Source organism: Cricetulus griseus, chromosome 2, assembly GCF_003668045.3.
Source record: "Cricetulus griseus strain 17A/GY chromosome 2, alternate assembly CriGri-PICRH-1.0, whole genome shotgun sequence".
In the NCBI taxonomy this organism is placed as follows: Eukaryota; Metazoa; Chordata; class Mammalia; order Rodentia; family Cricetidae; genus Cricetulus; species Cricetulus griseus.
Genome location: NC_048595.1, coordinates 132,142,860 through 132,164,926, shown reverse-complemented (window position 1 = coordinate 132,164,926; position 22,067 = coordinate 132,142,860). Strand labels below are relative to the sequence as shown.

At 36.8% G+C, this 22,067-nt stretch overlaps 1 protein-coding gene across 1 annotated transcript in view; it reads left to right on the top strand.

Annotated features, from left to right (window-relative positions):
* The window catches only part of Cnbd1 (cyclic nucleotide binding domain containing 1), a 358,967-nt gene extending 337,100 nt beyond the window's left edge, over window positions 1-21,867 (top strand). Inside the window, exons 13-14 of the mRNA XM_035439974.1 lie at window positions 6,678-6,737; window positions 21,751-21,867. Coding sequence (XP_035295865.1) covers window positions 6,678-6,737; window positions 21,751-21,867 — 177 coding nt within the window. The remainder of the gene's footprint in view (window positions 1-6,677; window positions 6,738-21,750) is intronic.
* Window positions 21,868-22,067: the final 200 nt, after the last annotated feature.

Below are 22,067 nucleotides of genomic sequence, written 5' to 3'. Positions count from 1 at the left end.
CTTAAAAGTCTGTCATATCATTTGGAGCAGGGCCTAGGCCCTCCCCCATTTGTCTAGGCTGAGAAAGTATCCCTCTATGTGAATTGGTCTCCAAAAGTCCATTCCTGTACTAGGGATAAATACTGATCCACTACCAGAGACTCCATAGATTAACCAGACCTCCAAACTGACATCCATGTTCAGTAGGTCTGGAACAGTCCTATGGTGCTTTCGCAGCTATCAGTCTGGTGTCCATGAGCTCCCCTTTGTTCAGGTCAGCTATTTCTATGTGCTTCTCCATCCTGGTCTTGACCCCTTTGCTCATCACTCCACCCTCTATGCAACTGGTTTCTAGAGTTCAGCTCAGTGTTTAGCTGTGCATGTCTGCTTCTGCTTCCATCAGCTACTAGATGAAGGCTCTAGGATGTCATATAAGGAAGTCATCAATCTCATTGTTGGAGAAGGGCATTTAAGGTAGCCTCTCGACTATTTCTTAGATTGTTAGCTGGGGTCAACCTTGCAGATTACTGGACATTTCTCTAGTGCCAGATTTCTCCTTAAACCTATAATGGCTCCCTCTATTATGGTATCTCTTTTTTGTTCTCCTCTGTTCTTCCCCTGACTCAATCTTTCTGCTCTCTCATGTCATGTCACGTCTATTTCGACCAGCAAGAGAAACATGACCACGACTCTTCTTCAAGCAGTTTATTCAGGAACCTTGTACATCAGCTTCTCTCTTCTCCCAGCCACCGCAAGCCCTTAAGTAGATGCTCAGTGCCCAATCAGCTCATGCCATCTGGCAATCCCAGATAGGACACAGAAGGAGGAAGTGCGCCAGATGCCTCAAGCACTTCCAAATAAGGCTTGTTTACAGCTAAGCTCAGACTACCTGGCATCCAGCCAGGCGCCATCTTAGGGCTGTGGCTCTCCACAGTTCCCCCTTTTTTATTTTGTAGCATAACAGGTAAGGGTAGGGGTCTGATCTCTGAAAATAAGGCACAATGTAATGGCTCCATGCCTAGGTATCAGCCAAGCTGGAGCTACACCAGTCTGGTATCTTTTGTCAGAGATGGGATTACTACGATACCAACCCATATGCAATCAGACTTGCCCTTCATGTAGTTCACAGTTTATGTGCAGTACTACGTCTCGCAACCTGTGTGGAGGAAGTAATTACTTAGCTTTTGAGTACCGTTAACCAAGCCTGAGGAGACTGCCCTGCCTCCAGGGCTGTGAAGGCTTGTGCAATCATGGCATTACTTCTCCTTTGTAAAACACTCATCCTGCAGATACACCATAAAGCAATGATACTGACAAGGATAAGCATTCCTCCCAGGGCACCCATCATTATTCTGACTAATATTACTAACTATAAAAAAGCACAAATTCCCTGGCAAACCAAAACTAACATTACCCTCTAAAGGACTAATATCCTTATCTAAAGGCAAAAAAGGTAAATTTAAACTCAAATTGCTACTAAAAAAATCTAGGGAAAACTTGAGCAGAATGTCTGATTGGCAGTGGTTTCGGGAACACCAACAGAATCCCCCATCAGGGTTCTGCTGTTGTCTTGTTGATCAGCATCACCGTCATGATCGCCAGCATCAGGTGCATTGGTCTGCTTATGATTTTTACCATCCTCAGAGGCAGGGACTCTTCTTGTCAGCCTTTCTGGAACCCACATCGGCTCTGATTGATCCTTAGGGAAAACACAAACAGACCCTCTCGCCCATGATAGCACAGGGTCAGGACCCTTCCACAGTCCAGTAATGACATCCTTACATTTTACCAATCCCTTAGTACAGGGTAGGGCACTATGATGGCGATCAGCAGCTGAACGCCCATCCACATCCAGTTGAAAAAAAAATTAAGAGTCAATAAAGCTAAAGATATTCTTTCCTTGGTGGTGCAGCCTTGGCCTATTCCCCCTTTTTGTTTTATTAGGCATTCCTTCAAGGTTCTATGAGCTCATTCAATGATACCTTGACCTTGAGGATTATAAGGAAGTCCATGCTTCAAATCTATATGAATTTGTTTGCAAAAGGCAGAAAAGCATACAGCGGTATACGCTGGTCTGTTAGCTGATTTCAGTTGTTGTGGCATGCCCCATGCAGCCCAAGCTTCCAAGCAGTGGGCAATTACATTCCTTGTTTTTCCCCACTTAAGGGGGTAGCATGTATCACTCCAGAACAGGTATCCACAGATACATGCACATATTTTAATGTCCCAAATTCAGGAATATGAGTAACATCCATTTGCCATAACTTAAGCAGAGTCAATCCTCTAGGATTTACTCCCTAAGCTGGAGGATGTAGGAAAGTAACACAATCCTTACAATCCTTAACCATATCACGAGCAGCGGCATTGCAAAGTTTTAGAATTAACATGGAATTGTGAATGAAATTGTTGAGCTCTATCCAATGGAAGGGAGGCGAATGCAAACTGCATTCTGGTACATTTATCCACTAAATCATCCTTTTCACTAATTGCTCCAGGCAGACCAGTATGCGCTCTAATATGCTGAATATAAAAGGGTTGCGAGCGCTTCCAAATAATTTCTTGTAGCTGGTTCACATAATTTTGAATGGGACTATTTACCTTTATTTTCCCAGCGACTTCTAAATCCTTAACTAGATTAACCACATAATTAGAATCTGAGATCAAATTGAAGGTCTCAGGGACACTTTTAAACACTTCAAGAACTATTTGGAATTCCACCATTTGAGGTGATCCTGGTATAAATTGACAAACAACTGGGGCACTCTCCCCAATTACATAGGCACCACACCCAGTCTTGGATCCATCAGTAAAAATATTCACAGCACCCTTAATAGGTTCTTTACTCCAAGCCTCTAATCCTTTATGTTTATAAGGAGTAATAGCCGCCTTGCATTCCTTAGCGCATTGTTCAAATACAAGCTGTTTTATTAAGGGCATAGCTAGATTGGGATCTCCAAAGACCCTTCCTGCTGCCTCAACCTTCTTGCTACAAAGTCAGAGAATGGTTACATGGGGCCTTGAATGATCTTAGTGAGATTGCCACTCACTTCTCCTTTATTGGGCAATGATTTCCAGGCTCGAGTTGCTATGATATTGATCTGCTCGAAGACCTGTAATGGGTATCCTGTTTGCTGTTGAGCAAACCGACCCTGCCCCAGCAACATGTCCACATCCCAGGCTGCGTTTCCTGCTGCTCGATTAACGGCAGCCTGCTCATTGGCAAACTCGATTAAGAAGGCTTTCCAGTCTAAATATTGCCACGGGGTTAAGCAAGCTTGTACTAAACTCATCCAATCACTTGGAGTCATGCAATGGCAAGTGAGCTTCCACCTGCGCCGTGGTAAAGGCCGCAGTCACCCCATAAGTACGCATGGTCTCAGCAAGGGCTTTGAGCGTTTTAAAATCGAGGGCCTCATGATAGCACTGTCCTGCGTTGTTCTGGAAAACAGGATAACATAACTCATGCCTCACTTCTTTCCATACCTCTGGGCAAAAGGACGCTCCCCCAGAACCACTGGGGAGGAAGTTATTTGTATGGAGGGGGAGGCGGTCCTGGAGCAGTTGGCTCCACCTCGAGGAACCCTGAATGCTTCTGCAAAGATGCCCTCTCCATTTTTTCTGCTAGCATTTCTAGTTCCTCTTCTGTGTCTGAGCTACTCCCCTCTGAACTTTCCTCACTACTGTCCTTTTCTGACTTAGGGGACTGCTCCTCTTTCAGCTGTTCTAGCACTTCCTGCCCCTTCTCAACGGCTCTGCAACATCTCTGATCATCCAAACAACTGCGAACAAGTCTCCAAATTGGTCTTGTCCCGGGCTTCACTGTCCCCTGCCCCCAAGCAAAGTCTAGGTCTTTCCCAAACTTATCCCAGCAGCTGGTGGTTAAATTACCGGAATCAGCAAACCAGGGGGCTACCACATCAACCTCTTGGATAAATCTCTCTAAAGTACTTTTCTTTAATTTCAATCCCTTAGACTGTAACAGCTCTTGAAGAGCAATCAAAATTGGTTGCAATGTTGTAGTTCCCATACTTTCACTTTTGGTTACCTCTGCTTTGTCCGAATCCTGGAACTTTGTTGCTCCTCACCTGAGACCTTATTGCCTCTTTACCGAGGTCCTTAGCTTGGTCCCAACTTACCTGGGACTTACCATTTGACTGCCCTGACTGCAGGAAGTTCTGAGCTGTTCACCCACGGAGGTTCCCTGTAAGGGCCACCACTTGTTGCGTCTCTCTGGACCAGCAAGAGAAACATGACCACGACTCTTCTTCAAGCAGTTTATTCAGGAACCTTGTACATCATCAGCTTCTCTCTTCTCCCAGCCCCCGAAAGCCCTTAAGTAGATGCTCAGTGCCCAATCAGTTCATGCCATCCTGCAATCCCAGATAGGCCACAGAAGGAGGAAGCATGCCCGATGCCTCAAGCACTTCCAAATACGGCTTGTTTACAGCTAAGCTTGGACTACCTGGCATCCAGCCAGGCGCCATCTTAGGGCTGTGGCTCTCCACAATGTCATCCTCTGGCTCACTGTCATTTTTTTCTTTAATTCTGATCAGTTGTGATTTTCTGTAACTATTTCTATCTCTTACAAGATGTTTCTTCGATGATAAGTGAGGCCTATACTTATTTGTGGGTTTAAGAATATATATTTAGAATGCAACTGGAAATTATATAGTTTCAGTAAAGTGGCACTTGTAACATCTTCTACAAGATACATGCCCTCATTACTGCCAGGTAGTTTTATAGGTTTCCAAAACCAGACATGGTTTCCCTTTTGTTGAATAGGTCCTAAGTCTTGTTAAAAAGCCATTGGTTACCAACAGGTATGTGTGCCACTATTGCACCCAGATGAATATTGCACCATGCCAGTTGTTATTGTGGTTCATAGGCATCAGAGCTTGGTAGGACTATTGGTTACTAATTACAATATAATACCTCTATCTATGCCTCAGAGTCTTAAACTCAGATTTTAACAGAAGAGGGGTCAGACATATTGTAAGAGCCAAAAAACTAGGAAGTTTTCTGTGAGCTTGAAACTCCTAGAAAATTTAAAGACACTATGGCCATGGAGTCTCATCAATATTGCTGCCTAAACAAGAACTGAACAAGAATAAAATCAGTAGACATGCAATCATGAATGGGGGAAAGACCATTGGTGTGGTGATATATTAGTTATGCCTTATTAAAGCTTCTCTGAGGATTTGGAAAGCAAACCTAACAACAAATAGAGACAGGCAGTGGTGACACACAACTTTAATTTCAGCAGCAATACTAGCAAGCCATAGATCCAGGCAGTGGCATGACACACCTTTAATCTCAGGACTCAAGAGCCAGATGTGGATGGATCTTTTAGTTCAAGGTCACACTGAGCTACATGAAATTGATCTAGACCTAAAGAGAAACAGCTCACACAAAGGAGATCTCAGCACTTGGGATCCTACACTTTTAATCACAGCTCTAGAGAGGTATAAAATAAGAACCAAAGAATCCCATGAGAGATTTAGTCTGCAGCCACATTGAAGAGAGGCAACAGTCTAGGTTTGCAGTCAGGATTTGTGGAGCTAACCAGATTACCCTACAGTGTGAGGTAGAGGTAAAAGCTAGGGGATGGCTGCTTTGTTTTTCTGACCCTCAGCTTGAGCTTCGACCTCACTATCAGTCTCTGGGTTTTCATTAATCATGATACAAAGTTTTATTTTCAGGTTACACATGGAGCATTAACCCTACAGTAGGAACTACAGGCAACTAACGAATTCTGAGAGCAGAGAAGCAGTATTTTCCAGGGAGGACCTCACAAATGTGTTATACAACACCAATCTTTTATTGTATCTGTGTTTTGTATTTTCTGCTTCTCATCATTATGTGTGGTCTTCTTTAACTGTAATTTTAGTGGTTGTACACAGTGCATACTAATTAATTTCCAGCCCTGATCATATTCCATGGACTGAGAAGATTGTGTTTATAATTTTAAGTATTATGAGTGTCATACTGTTCATAATCTCCCCATACTCCACCAAATAACCTAAAATGCATCTACAAATTAGAGTCATTGGGTTATACACACACACACACACACACACACACACACACACACACACACTCACACTCACACAGAAACATATATATGTATATATATGCATATATGTATACATTTGTACATGTATATATGTATATATATGCATATATATATATATATATATATATTTACATATACATACACACATACACACAGACAGACAAACATGAAAGGTGGAGGAAAACCAGTCATGAAGAAAAACATGAGGTGTTGTAGGAGGAGTTAAAAGAAGACTTTGAGAATTGAATATGACCACAGTACATTATACACATGTCTGAAATCATCAAATATATAAAACAGGCTTTGGATATATTTATTCTCATTTTATAAAAATGTACTAAATCATTTGTATAATAATTATTTATAGTATGTGTTAATAAATTATACTTCTAGAAAGTGTGTGTCTTTAAAGATCTAATTAGATTCTTTGTGATGGAATAATAACAAAGTGGGCTCACTTGTTTTTTTTTTTCCCACCCAGTTAAGCTGCTTTGAGGTTTTCTAGCTGCTCATGGTTATGTGTTTCAATGATTTTTTTAATTGCAAATTTATTAGTTGGACATACAATGTATACTAATCAAAATTATTACTCACTTACTTACTTGAATATTATGTTTTCTTCTAGGAAGATGTAAAACATGAATATATACAAAAGGTACAAGCGAAAGAATGGAAACATTTCAAGGTATGAAACTATATATACCAACAAAATGTGTAGTATAACTAATCATTCTTTCCTTTAAGCAGTCTAATTTCATCAATTTCAAGAAATGAGTGCATCAACTAAGATAATCTCATTATAATGGATGTATGCAGAAAGATTTGTAATGACAATATATTTAGTTCTTTATGCTTAAGGCAAAATTACTGTAACTAATTAACAGGGACAAATAGGTCTTTCATATCTGCTAATTGCTAACCAATTTAGATATTTTATCCCTTTCCCCTCTTTCAAGTGAATTAGCTGACTGTGCATTATATAGAAGACAGTAAAGGCCAGAGACATTCAAGAACCAGATACATGAAGCAATTCAATTGAAATTTTGTATTGTTCTCTTTCTTAATTTACAGGTCACTGTAATGTAGGACTAAGGAGGATAAAACCATTTTCATTTTTCCATATAAGCATCACACAAAACATAGTGATGTTTATTTTACATTGTTATGGTATCAACATGAATTTTGAATCACTTGGAAAACTGCCAGAATCATTATCAGTTGTAATCCTTATGCTCACTGCTATCTTCGCCATTACTTACATAAATCTACATAATGGAAAAAAAACTGAATGTCTTATTTGCATATATTATTAATTTTGTGTGTGTGGGAGTGTACTAAAAATATCCTCTCACTGGCCTCTTGGTTAGTTTGAAAAAAGGGTTTTAAAAGTGGCTCCATCCTCAGCTATATGTTTGGAACCTCCAGATAAGTAACAGAACAGCTATTGTAGGCAAGTATGTATTTTGTTCATGTTTTAGATATGTAGCCATTGGCCCACTATTTAAGGAATTTGTCAGAAAAAAATTCCAAATAGTTGTCTCTACTATGAGAAAACAGTGAAATGAAGAGTTGGGCAAGTGCCTATGTGAAATCCCACCTATCAGGCCATCTGCAGTGTTTCAGTCTTTGGCAGAAATGTACTCACTCCTGCCTCTAAGGTGTAGGGGAAGCTGTAGCCACGCCTTCTTAGGGGCTGGCTACAGGAGTACCTGAGGGCTTGTGAGGGCGTGGTCAGAGTGAGTAGGGGGACTGCGTTTTTGGTTTCGGTCTCTCTTTGCTTCTTGCTGTACAGACTACCACCGGCTGGCTGGTTCGCTCTGTAAGTAAGGCTTTTCCCTATTAAATACCCTTATATTTCTACCTCACTCCGTATTGGTAATTACCTACTACATCTGGTGTCAGAAGTGGGATAAGATGAGACGTGCCCTGGAGTACACCATCTACAACCAGGAGCTCAATGAGACTCGGGCCAAGCTTGACGAGGAAAAATGATGTCATGAATCTTCTTGAAAGTGCTGGGTTTTCTCGAAGTAATCCCTATTACATTGTTAAACAAGGAAAGATCAACCAAATGGCAACAGCACCAGACTCTCAGAGATTAAAGCTGCTCAGAGAAGTAGCTGGTACTAGAGTATATGATGAACGCAAAGAAGAAAGCATTTCTCTAATGAAAGAAACAGAGGGCAAATGGGAAAAAATCAACGAGCTGTTAAAATACATTAAAGAGCGGTTGCACACTCTGGAGGAGGAAAAAGAAGAGCTGGCTCAGTATCAGAAGTGGGATTACACTAAGGCTCCAATTATGCATCATTTTAAGATAATTCTTATGAAATTGCTTAGTCTTATCAATCAATGAGCTCTAGTTTAGCCCCAGATGAGATCTGTATTTTTTCAAAGACATACTAATTTATTAAAAAATGAACGGTAGTCTTCTGTTAAGAAATAAATTTTCTTTTATGTTCTAGTTATTTTTAAAATGAGATTTTACTCCTATGTGTTAAGTAATATAAATAAAACCAATATTTTTATGCTTTTCCATTTTACTGAAAAGTCCATATCTCATTGACTTAATTACGGTTTTCTGATCACTTCCTTCCTTCAAACCTCCCCTGCTCTACCTTATTTATCTTTGAAGTTTGATGTTTTAGTACTAAGGAAGGCTTGTTTTGTCACTTAAGAGAACTTTACTGAACTGTTTTTTAAAACTGTATGTACATATGCATAGTCTTTCTACCCTTGCCACTTCCTACAAAGAGCTTTACCTCTTTGAGTCATAAAAATAGAAGCATAATATTTAATTGGAAAGACCATGAAGTTACCTGATTGTACACAATAGTGGGTAATGTTTAAGAAACCACCCACCTATCTTAAAAAATCTTTAGAGCACTTGTCAACATTTTTGTGCATAACTACCATCACAGCAAATCTCAGGTTACAAATAGTGTCTTGTGGGGAATGGTACAGATTAATCTCTTGTCTTGGCACCATGGACTCCATCATAACTGCTTTTCCATATCTTGTAACATTACTAACTTAAAGTTGTCTACATGATAGGGTAACTGATATGAGCATGGAATGTCATCCCAACAGAACTGGGAAGGAGGGCAAGGGCTTGCTGAGAAATAGAATGATCACTTAACATTACTGAGGGATATAAAAGAAAGCAATTTTGAAAGAGAGATGGAGAGGAAGAGGGAGAGGGATCTTAATATCATTATAAAGGACCAAATATTCCTTGAACTTCCATATAGTACTCCTATATAGTCTCTCTGGTTCTTCAAGTAAATTTCAAAGGAATAATGTTTGATTTTAATTGTTCATTACTATTTTATCTACAGTGATAATATGTGCGAGCCCGATATGGTACTGAGTGTCCCAATCATCTGTGTTTATTTAACCTTCTTTGCTATTCTAATCAATTCTGAACTCTACAAACACTCAGATTAATACAATTCCTTTTACTTATAATGATGTACTCTGTGTCAAGCATCTCTTTGGATCCCATGTCCCAAAACAGCTGGAAACTTAACCCAAGATCTAACAGGCTACATATGTATTTTCTCTGCTGAACTATTTTTCCATCCCTTACCCTCAAGATTCAATTTTGTCTCTGAATTTGTGTTTTCCGTTGATTTATTAACCAATTGAATATCTTAATATTTCTTTGAATCATAGCAGCATAGCATGTTAAAATGTTCCCTAATTGCCCATATGACAATCCTGTTTTGATGAACATGGATTGTGTACAGGCATTTGTATAATTTATGAATAAGTGGTGAATTAATATCCACTAACATTTTGTAGACATGTCTCCCTTTCTTCTTGTAAGTATACCTGCAGGTGCTTGTGAATAGTAAGTATGTGAAATAGAATGACATTGGCCACCTAGAGAAACTTGATGGGAGAATGAGTAAGAGAATTAGAAAGGGTACTTTGAAATACAGCTTCCTAGTGTTTTCATACAATTTTAGCTTTATAACCTTACATACCAGAATGCTCTTGATAGTTGTCCCATAAGAAAGATTTTAAAAATCTGATAATTTATAATGAATAATAAAAGTAAGAAGAATCAGCCAGGCATTGGTGGTGCACGCCTTTAATCCCAGCACTCGGGAGGCAGAGACAGGTGGATATCTGTGAGTTCAGACCAGTCTGATCTACAAGAGCTAGTTCCAGGACAGCCTCCAAAGCCACAGAGAAACCCTGTCTCAAAAAACCAAAAAAGAAAAAGAAAGAAGAATCAAAATAGAGTTGTGAAAATGAAATATGAATTTAGCATTAACAGCAGTGAAATAAAAGCGCTGAGTGGAAATTGTTTTCCAAATATGTTATATAAACTTTTTCTATTTGTTTTCAAATAATTTTATACATTTTAGTATAAATAGGCAATAGACTACATAAGCAAGAGATTACATCACTGTCTCAGTTCTGTTCTCAAGCTATGATCTTCTCATGAATTAAATGATTTTATGGATCAGAAATGGGGTCTGATGATCAAAGAGTGTCAACTTAATTTTTTTAATTTTGCATATTAAATGATTAATGGCATCTACTACAGCTTGTTAGGTTTATTTCAATTGATTTTTATACTTAATAAGGATCTCAAATTAATCTAGGGATATGGATATTCTTATTACATTCAAAAAAAAGAATAACCTCACTGTATCCCATATCTCCAATTTGCACTACAAACATACAATTCAACACCTTATAACTCACCACAGGAAGCAAAACAAAGCACAAAATTCTCATCCATTGGTATTGTAAGTTAGTGTACCTCTGTGAGTCCAGAGGCCAAAACAAATAATTCTAAAGAAAATATAAATAAATCTTAAATACTGGAATGCCCTAATTGCACATATACTTTTGGTAACTGTTATATGTGTATTGATATTTATAGCAGTTCTTTGGCTCTGATAACTTTCCTCTACTCTATTTCTTTGGGGATTAGGAAAATGAAATTAAATATCTTTTAGCTGTCTTTTCTTGAGGCTATATTTCACTATCTCCTTCTGTTTCCCCATAAATCCTACTCCCCTTCCCTTTAATTATGTTGTTGCTCTCTTCTGGATTCTTAGTAATTAACATGAGATGACTAAATTAAATTTCAGTTGTTATGCCTAAGTTTGTATGTCCCACAGTATTGTATTAATTGACCTCATACCTCAGGCTCCCTCCTTAAGTGAAAAAGAATATGTTGGCATTTGGACAGATTGGCAGGCAAGAGATTAGAATGGAAAAGATGAGAATAACAGCATGCACCATCCCTGCCCAACTTGCTGGAAGAATTTTAAGAATCATGACAAAAGATGGGATTTTTTTTCTCTAGAGAATGCTATCTTTAGTCATCATATTGGCCTCAAACTTAGTTTAATGATCAAAAAATTTACTCAGACATTTCTCAGTATACCACCTATTGATTTAAAAAATATTTACTTATTCTTCTGCAAAATTATTGTAAAGTGAAATACAAATGATTAATACATTAAATCCTCTGACTTTTCATCTGCAGGGAAAGTTTTCTTTGAAATTTACTTTTAAACTTTCCCTTCAGATTTTATCTTCAGTTGGTTGGTTGGGTTTTGCTTTTATGAGAGATGGTTCCTTGTAGCATGGGCAGTCTTCAAACTTTCTATTTAGCTGAAAATGGCCTTGAGTTCTTTATTCTCCTGCCTCCACGTCTAAGTGCTGGGATTAAGGTTATGCAGTACTACACCTGACTTTCCAAGTTGTGTGGAAGCATTGTCTCAGATTTAAAATTATTGTCTTACTGTTGGTTCCTCTGGGTTGTAGGAATTTTGGTTACTTGAAGGTATTTGATTTTCAGATATTTGTCCAATGCAAAGCACAAAAATAATCCATAAGCAGACCTTAATAAGAGCAAATTTTATGCTGAAAGTGGACTCATCTGATAATACAAATTTCTTATCATTACCTGATTGAAAAAGAAATTTGTCACACTAACTACTACTACTACTACTACTACTACTACTACTATTATTATTATTATTATTATTATTATTATTATTATTATTATTGTGGCTTGCAATGTATTCAGAAGCATAGATCTGGATCTCCCTAAAGACACACGCATATATATATATATATATATATAATATATATATATATATGTGTGTGTGTGTGTGTGTGTGTGTGTGTGTGTGTGTGTGTGTCCGATATTGTCTTATATTAATTTCTGGTTCTTTGATAAAATATTCTGACAAAAGCAAATTAAAAGAAAAATGGTTGACTTAGCTCACAATTCTAGGTTACAGACCATCATTAGAGTTTTCAAGGTGTTAGGAGATTTTAAGATCAGGTCACATTATATGTTTAGCTAGAACAAAGCAATAGGTGTGTAAATGCTTGCCAGTGCTCATCCTGCTCTCTCCATAGAGTCCAGGGCTTAGTCCATGGAGTGATGCTGCCTACACTCATGGTAGTTCTTCCAACTCAATTAAAATAATCAAGGCAATTCCCACAAAAGTTTTACAAGTCAACCTGATTAGGAAATCCCTGGGATTCCATTTTAGGTGACTCTACATTTTGGTAAGATGAATTAAAATTAAGCATCACATATAATAAGTAGATAAATATCATTGTGTGGTTTGCTACAAAAATGTTATAAAACAAAAGTGGGCATATGAAAGTGAATATGAGCTCATCAGACATCTTTTTCTTGAATTATCTGAATTTTCTTTTATCTGTTTAGACTAATTATAAAATTCCTAGTTACATTTAAGTAATTTTTAAAAATTATTATATTTAATATATAATCTAATGCATATATTATGTATTCCACCATTAAATTCGTTTTAGCACAATTAGACATATAGCTCTATTGAAATTAATTCAAGATTCTTAGATTAATATGCATACTATTGCATTAAAATGCTTCTGAATTCAATGTTTTATTGTTGATTCACGTAATCAGAGTTAATACCTTTAGTATATTATCTGCATTTGCTTGTTACTTCTGTTTGCTTGCTGTTTCGTTTCTTGTGCTGGGGATCAAGATAATAATCTAGGCAGTCATCTACCACTAAGTCCTTATTTTATTTTTCTAAATGGAAGGATTTTATACCTTCAGATGATTTTCCTTTTATGTACACAAGGTTCTACATTATTTGTGATTGGCCTAATTCTACTGTCAGCCTGACTAGACATGGAGCCACCTAGGAGACACCCTGAGGCTATTTGCAGAGAAGGTGGATTAAAGAGGAAAAAACTACTTTGAATATGGGAGGTGCTGTGCCATAGTCTAGAGTCCAGAATGAATGAAAGGGAAAAGGGGAAAACTGCTTGAGTGCTAGTGTTCATTTCCCTGCTTCCTAACTAAAGTACAATGTAACAAGTGGCCTTTGTCTCTCTACTCTGATGACATGCATGGGGTCTTAAGTCACAAACAAATCCTCCATCTCTTAGCCACTTGGTAAGAAATACAGATTACTGATACTGGGAAGAGGGGCTGTTGGCCTGACAAACAATATTTGTAGTTTGCAGGCCTTTGACACTGGTCTGTGTAAAGTAGTTTTGTAGCTACGCATGGATGTTGTAATCAGAGCTTCATCAGATGTTCTAGTGGAAATGTAGAAAATAGAAGGGCAGACAAAAAATGGGCTCAGAAGGTTTTTGCACTGCTGGGAACTGGACTAAAGACCTTTAATGTCATAATGTGCTAAAAATACCTGATTTCTTCCTTAGTGAGTCTTGAGAAATCCAGTGAGGCTGGATAAAGATAGTGGTCTAATTTGTTTGGATGAAGGTTTAAAATAGCTTAGGATTCATGCTGTGTTGTGATTATTACTGACTCCTTTCAGGTTGGCAGTGGGAGAAAGCTGCATGTGGAGTGAAAAGTTGGGAAAATGAAAATTTGGTGAGGAAAGGAGCAAGTTTGCATATAAAGTTTCAGACAAAGTCAAAATGGAAAACAAGCAACACATTCCTGAAAAGATTTATGCAATGAAAAAGAAGCCTCACACAATTGACTGGAAAAATGTCCTGAAAGTCACCTTTAACTGATAAAAATACAAATTAATTGAAGGGAGAGAACCTGAATCCAGGGTGCTTCTAAAGTGGTTCCTTTCAACACCAACCACATGTGGAAGGATGTTTCCAGGTTTGAACACCAAGGTATACAGAGCCTACTAGAGCTATGCTAGAGATAAGATGGTTTGTCAAGCTGATAGCAGAATTTGGCAGCATTATTCTCCTGATGACAATCTTTAGAGATGCAAAATCAAAGACTCATGGGTTAATTTGGGCTTGCACTGAAGCACCAGAAAGCCTCTGAAGCCAGCTACCTTAGTGTAGGGTCAGCTTCCCTGCAAGGAATTCCTGAAAGGTCATTGATGAAGTTGCAAAAATGAAATCTAAATTTTGATGGAGAACCTAGAATGTTGGAAGTTCCATGATCTTGAAGTTAGTAGGCTGAAGAAAGCTGAAATCATAGCAACTGGAGTTAGCTCAAGAAAGACTATGCATTCTTCAGTCAGCACAAAGGAGATGAAACAGTCCAATTCTATTAGATCCAAGAAGATGCCACCATTCTTCCCAGATGGTGGAAATGGAGCTACAGTATTTGTTGGCAGACCTATTGAGTTTGGTTTTGTTTTGGCCTCATCTTCTCTTACCAAATATCCATGCTTTCTTTCCAGAATGAGCATATTTCTTTTGTGGCATTAGTTTCAGAAATATTTAACTTATCTTTTTTTATTTTACAGGTTTTCTGAGTTAAGAGATCCCCTTGAGTCTTAGAATAAATTCTTACTTAAATTCTTCCTTTAGTTATTTTTGACAGCACGAAGTCCAACCACTAATCTAATATGACTTATGAATAGTAATATCCTATCTTGAATTATATATTTCCATAATTTTTCTTATAGTTCTTATAATTTAAGACTCCAAATAATCCACAAGATAAAATGTAAAGTATTTCTCTTTAATGTGTAATTTAAAACTTGTTTACAATAATAATTTTAAACAATATGTAATCAGGAAACAGCAGCTCAGTTAGTCATAGGATTATTTCCAGTGAATTCTCATGAATTTTGAGATAAAAATCCAGGATACTAAGCCCCAGTTGAAGATTAAACCCCAAGTCTGAGAGCATACTATTTAGAAGTCAAAGACAGGCATGTAGTTATATAGCAGGGGCAATGAGGAGAATGTCAGGCTAGGGCACAAGTGGAATCGCTTGACAGACACACCTTGCAGTTTAGAGGGTAAGAGGTACACCCAAGACGAAGATTGGTCAAGGAGTTTAGCCTCTGAAACTCAAAATTCCAGAAAATGGCAAGTAGATTCACAAAAGAGCAGCAATTGTTCATGTACTTAACCAAAACAAAAGCTTTCTGATCTTATCCTCATGATGGGTGAACTCCAGCTTGATGATAAAACTCTCAAGGTCTGTTTGATGGTTCATAAGGTTATGCATGCTGTAGAATATGCTGAAGAATGTTGGACTATCTTTAAATTTCAAGTGTGTTTCAATAAAAATGTTTATCTATATAGATATGTGAAATGTGTATGAAACATTCATAAATATTTAAGAATGATATGTATTTATGGTCCATAAGGAGACACGTACCTACAACAATAAAATTGTTCTCGGATACTTTTTGTATTGAGTACTTTGTGTCCATTGATGCTTTTTCTTCTTATACTTCCATGTCAGAAAACATAAACATTTTGTAACTAAATGAGTAAAGTCATCCATCATCTTGTGATCACTTTTTTCCCCTGTCTTTGACTTTTGTGAACCTAGTGCTTTTTTATAATCAAAATACAATTATTATGTAGTTTTCCAGAAGGAGAAATTAGCCCTCATCACTGGACTGATTTGTTGTTGATAAGCAAATGGGAAATGTTAGTGCAGATTCTAGAGTAAATTAATCACTTCTGAGAATGAAGTGTTTGGTGGACCAAGTTCTGTCATCAGAAACTTACAGGCAATTAACACTGGGATTCTCTTCTAGCAGTGTGGGAAGATGTGGACAGATTTCATCCTTTGTGTTTACTTTGGACAGCTTTGTCCCCACAGCTCACTTTATAGCAATGGCATGATTTGCATGGTTGGGTTTTTGATACCAAAAAACAAACAAAACAAAACAAAAAACTGTTCTTTGCAAAAGAGGGACTCCATCAGGAGGCTATTCCACAGTTTGTCCATTTTTCAATCCAAGCGGTAATTCATAAATTTCTGTATCTAATGTGAACCACAAGTAAAGTTGTGTTATAACCAAGTTTCTAGTGTAAGTGATGTTGCACTTTCAGTTCCTCAGTCCCCACCCAACACAGACACCCCACTGTAATTTACAGTCCAATGAACTCATTAATAGAAATTATTTTTTCAGTTTTCAAGTTCTTATCTTCTTTTTGCCAAGCATAGTCATATTTTCCAGTTAAGACAATGCTACAAGAGAAAATGAACTTCAGACACATGCTTCAGTACAGCTGTCCCCAGAAGACATTGGACTAAGAGATACAGCCAGAAATCTAAGGGCACATAGCAGATGATTCTCCTATAAGTTCCCAAATTCACTAAGACAGAAAGTTTAATGGAGGTTTCCTGGGACTGAGGAGAGAACAGTTTGGGTTTATTCATTAGTGACTAGAGAGTTTCAGCTTATGGTAATGAAAATGTTACATAGGTGGGTGGTGATGATGGCAATACCACAATGTAGAGGGAGCTAAGAATACTGAACTATGCCTTTAAAGAAGTAAGGTTACATATAATTTTACTTACATATTGTGAGAAGTCGAAGAATGGGGATATTAGACAATTTAGGATATTTTAGGCTACTTACTGATTTTCCAGTTGTTAGATTTTTCTATTTTTCATGTTTACCATAATTAAAACTTGATGGTATAAGCAGAAATAATGCTAACATGCTATATTCTAAGCCTAATGTAACACCAACAACAAATGAGCAAATCTGGCTTTTGATTATCCTTAATACTTAGTCGCTTTTACTTGTATTTTTAATTCACATATGGATATAACACACATTGGTCATATTCCTCTCTAAAATTCCTATTTCCCAATACTTTTCTCAAAACTTTGTGTTCATTTCTTTATGCCCATTTGTGTGCATGTGTGAGGTAATCAATTGGGGCAAAGCTAATTTTCCAATGGTCACCATGCCCCCCCCAAAGTGATTCTCTCTCCTTTAGTAACCATCTACTGACATAGGTCTGCAACTAGAGGTAGGGCATCATGAACCACTCTGCTTTCCAGTTAGAATTTCTTTCTAATTCTTTTTTTTGCAGGTAACAATATCAGCTAACAGTATACATTTAACAGCCATTTTATACCTAGAATCCAGCCTATCTTGGCATCCCTCCCTATCCATTGGCTCTTAAATTCTTTCCACACACTCTTCCATTATGTCTGCTGATACAGGTGTTCCATTTGTGGCACTCACAGTCACTTATTTTCAGTATTATGAATGGCTATTAGTCTTGACATTGAACACTCCTTCTGTGAAGAGGAACTTCTCTGACCAGAGTTGAGAATACCACAAATCTATGAATAGACATATAAATTTTCAGTGGAGAATTTGCCTACATAGTTTTGCTTTGTTTTTAATCAGAATCACATCAATAGGTTCTCTCCTAGTTAGGGCCAATGGCTTTTCTAGTTACAGATTTTCATCTTCTTTTTAGTATCATGCATTCATTCCCTCCTATGGAGAAGGCCTCAAATCTAATCAAGAGAATGGTTTGTTACAGTTGTTCCAATATTATCCAGTGATACCATATTGCCTCATAGTCCCAAGTTATAGCATTCATTGCCCAGCATAAGGTAAAGCTGTTGACCTCATTTTTTTTCCTCAACACAGATTCTGCATAGAAATTTCAAGCACAGTGAAAGCTATCTAGCAATGATAGTGTTTCTTTGTCAGTTCAACACTGATTTCTTTATATCCTGAAAACAAAGTGTGAGGTGTCTTCAACAACAGGATTTTACCATGTAGTTCTTAAGGACAACCAGAAGAAATACAATGCCATATATTGATTTTGTGCCTCTGGGAACTCTGTGATCAGTAATTTGTTGGAAAATCATGTATAAAGGAAATGATCAACTGCTTAAGGAGGCAGCCAACAGAATGGGAAATCTTTACCAACCAAACCTCTCTGAACAGAAGATTAGTGTCTATAAATATAAAAAAATATCAAACTACCCAATTGAAAATTGGGCTATGGATCTGGACAGAAAATTGCTAAAAATAAATACAAAATACTATTAAACCCTTTTAAACATTTAGCATCCTTAACTTTCAGTGAAGTGGAGTTAAACATGGCTTAAGGTTCCAACTCATTCCAGTCAGAATGACTATCATCATTGATGTAAGTGGCAATGCATGCTGTCATCGATTTGGTGAAAAAGTAATCTTTTCAAACTGCTTGAAGGGAATGTAAACCAGTACAGTAATTTTGGCATGAGTCTGGAAGTTTCTTCAAAGATATAGAACTAGAACTGCAGTATGATCCAGATATACTATCCTAAGTATACATCCCCCAAAACTTTTATCTTACTACAATTATCACTGTACATCTATGTTTGCCATTCGATTCACAATTTCAAAACAGAATCAGCTTAGATGTCCCTCAAATGGTAGATTGTGAAAATGTGGCATATACTCAGTTATGTAGAAAACATAAAGCATGCCATTTGTAAATAAATTATTGGAACTTAAAAGAAACTTCATTTAGTGAAGTCACCCATGTCCCAAAAGAAAAGGCATTAACATTTTATCTTATACATAGGCTTTAGTTTCCAATCTTGTATTTTATGAGTTTAGCCAGAAGTACATGTGTTATTCAGGGAGATAGTAATGGACCAGAACGTTTGCTTTTAAAGAGTGGGATAGGTTATATATAAGGTGGTAGTGGAGTGATGGCTATTTCAAAATATATGGAAAGGAGATTTAACCAAAATGAAATGTGCATGATAAATCTACTTGGGAACATGTTTGGAACCATGATCTTTTAATCAAGTAAAAATCATAATAAGAAGGAATATTGTAACACATTTGTGATAGACAGTAATGAATAAGAAGGATAGTGGGAGCTAAAGGTTTAATCACGTAGGACATGGGGTTTTGGCAACGTGAAGTATAGGAATGATTTAAACCAAACTGAAGAAGCCTGCAGAAATTCCATGAAGCCTTGCTAGTTTGTAAGCTACTCAAAACATAATTAAAAAAATTTAAGGAGTTTGACATGAGTATCCTACATGGGCACAAATGTTACTCAAAGAAGACAGGTTATTAAGTGAAAGTCTCAGTTGCAGGCACAGGTTTCTTATGTGTATCTATGAAAGTCAAGCACAGTAAATTCATAGAATGAAAAAAAGCATGAACTCAGTAAGTGAACTTTTCACCTCCCAGCAACACTGTGCTTTTACTCAGTTTTAACATCTGCAATCACTGTAGAACAAGAGACAGAAATGGTTCATTTGGTTTATGAATAACAAAAGAATTTAGGGATAGGGAACAACTCACAAATGTCAAAAGGAATTGGGATTGTTCCATGTGTTTCTGCTTCTATTGATCAAGATGGCATGCTTAAGAATAACTGTATTTTCAAACTGGAGAGAACAGACCACAGACATGCTTTTTACAACCAGTAGAGCAAGTCACCCAGCATTGAGTGTGAGGGAACACATTATAGAACATGATCCCTGGAAGGACCAGATGTTTCTCTTCAAAGGCTTAGGTTTCATTAGATCGAAGACATCTACATTGTTCTGGTCTAGAAAGAATGAGTTATCCAAAAATGATCAACTTCAGTTTCTTGTGAGTCCAGAGAGTTGGTTTTCTTCGATAGATTTGATTTGACTTAGAACAATGTTATGTAATGAGTTAATTTATGGTTCTCTGAGTGACTGAGTTCTATTTCCTAAAAAATCTGTTAAGTGTATGCCCCATCTGACCATCAGCAGTGCCTACCTATATTCTTTTGGAATAAAAATACAGAAATATACTTCAGTTTGATATTCCATCAAAAAACCTGATATTTCTGTTGGTGTCTGTATCTGAATCAATGGCCCATGTTTTTTAATGCTTTTGAACTGATATACTTATCTGACATTCTGTGACCCTATTGGTTAAAATACTTCTGGCTGTGTAACTTCTACTTTTACCATGAAATGGTTAGCTTTGAGCTATTCATTTGAACATGAATGTGTTCTTATTTTATGGTATCAGTAAAAAAAGAGAATATTGGTTAAAATCTGAACATTCCTGCCATGGGTCTGAATGACTCAGCAGTTTATATAAATTCTGAGCCTTAATTTTTGGCTTTTCAAACTGTTGTCCCCTTGTTCCAAGTGTTTTATATGCTCCAGTTCCACTGGTATATCTCTGATTGTCGCAATGCCATAGATCTTATTATCCACCATATGTTTGATGCTTATTCCTTTTGGCTTGAAAATATTGTATGGAAGTCCCCTAACATATATGGATAGGTAATTTTGAGTTACTACGGAAACTCTGATAATCAACTTTAGTTAAAATTGAAATTATACCAAATTTTGTGGGAGCACATTTGGTAATTTAATATGTTGTAGTTTGAATCAGGTGAATGGGTAATAGCTTCATGGTAGGAGGAAGACAAAGCACATTAATCTTTCAAATAAAGAATTGTGGGTGTGAGGATTTCATTACCATAACAAACGCAATAGTATTAGCTTGCTGAACTAATGAGAAAAAAATGAACAAAATTGTGGTATGACAGAATGAGCCATATTCAGCTTTTTGAGAGGAGATATAGTTTCAGAATAACTATATTATCTCTTAAATTGAATTAATGTTAACTTGATTTCATAATTGTTTATGGATGCTTGTTTTAATAGTTAGAAATTTTCTTTTTCAAGAATTAAATCTAATTATTATATTTATTTAAATCAAACTGTAATGCAATTATTAACATCTGTCACAGGAGTCAGAGATTTTTATTAAAAATATGTCAGTTTTCTCATTTGAAAATGAAAAACTCTCCATCTTTCACTGATGTTATAAGAGTTAAATGGAACATTTTATATAACACAGAACTATTCCTTTTGCTTACTTATAAACTCATTTTCCATTGTCTTTAATGATCAGATTCTTATAGTTAAAAAGCAACATAAAAATAAAATCAAATATAGAATAATTTATGTTCTTTAAATATGAATATTATTCTCCAGATTGTTATATCTTCCATTGTGCAAATAAAGCTTAGTCCCTGCCATACTTACTGACAAAAGTGCATACCTCAGCTAATTGCCCAGAGAGATCAAGGCCACTCTGTGCTACACAAGTTTGATTCAGTCTGAAAGAGAAACAGAGCACAAACTTTTGATCCCACACCTAGGGAGGTGGAGACAGGAGTGATATGGCTGGGCAGAGAGGAATATAAGGTGGAAGGAGACAGGAGCTTAGAGCATTCAGTATGAGGTTTTGTAGAGAAAGGATCACCCTTTCAATGGCTGGAATTTTTGTTTTTCTGATCTTTCAGCATTTTCCCAGTATGACTCCAGGTTTTTATTATTAAGACCCATTAGAATTCACAGAACACATTCTAGTCATGTAAAACTCTCTCAATCTATGATCCCTATGGTTTTGTATATAATTTATGCTATTATTTTTAACTTCAATCTTTGAGGATGATAGGATCAGCTATTCCTCAACAATATTCCTTTTTTTTCATAGAGTAAGACAATTAAAAGTATCTTGCATTGTAATGGAGTTCTTCCTGGCTTCGGAAAGTGGGAGCACCCCTGGACAAGTATACCCAGAAATCTCAAGGACACCCTTGTCACTTATTAAATACATTGACTAATTAAAGCTGACACACCCATCTTTGATGTTGAATTGCTTTTACTATTTTTGTTCTTATTATTTATTTATTTTAAAATTTCACTTTAGTTATAAGCACACACGTCATAAAACTATCATCTGTTTTATCTCCTACAACTGATACTAATAATCTTTCTAGTGGTTTAGTTGTATATTACATCTCAATATAT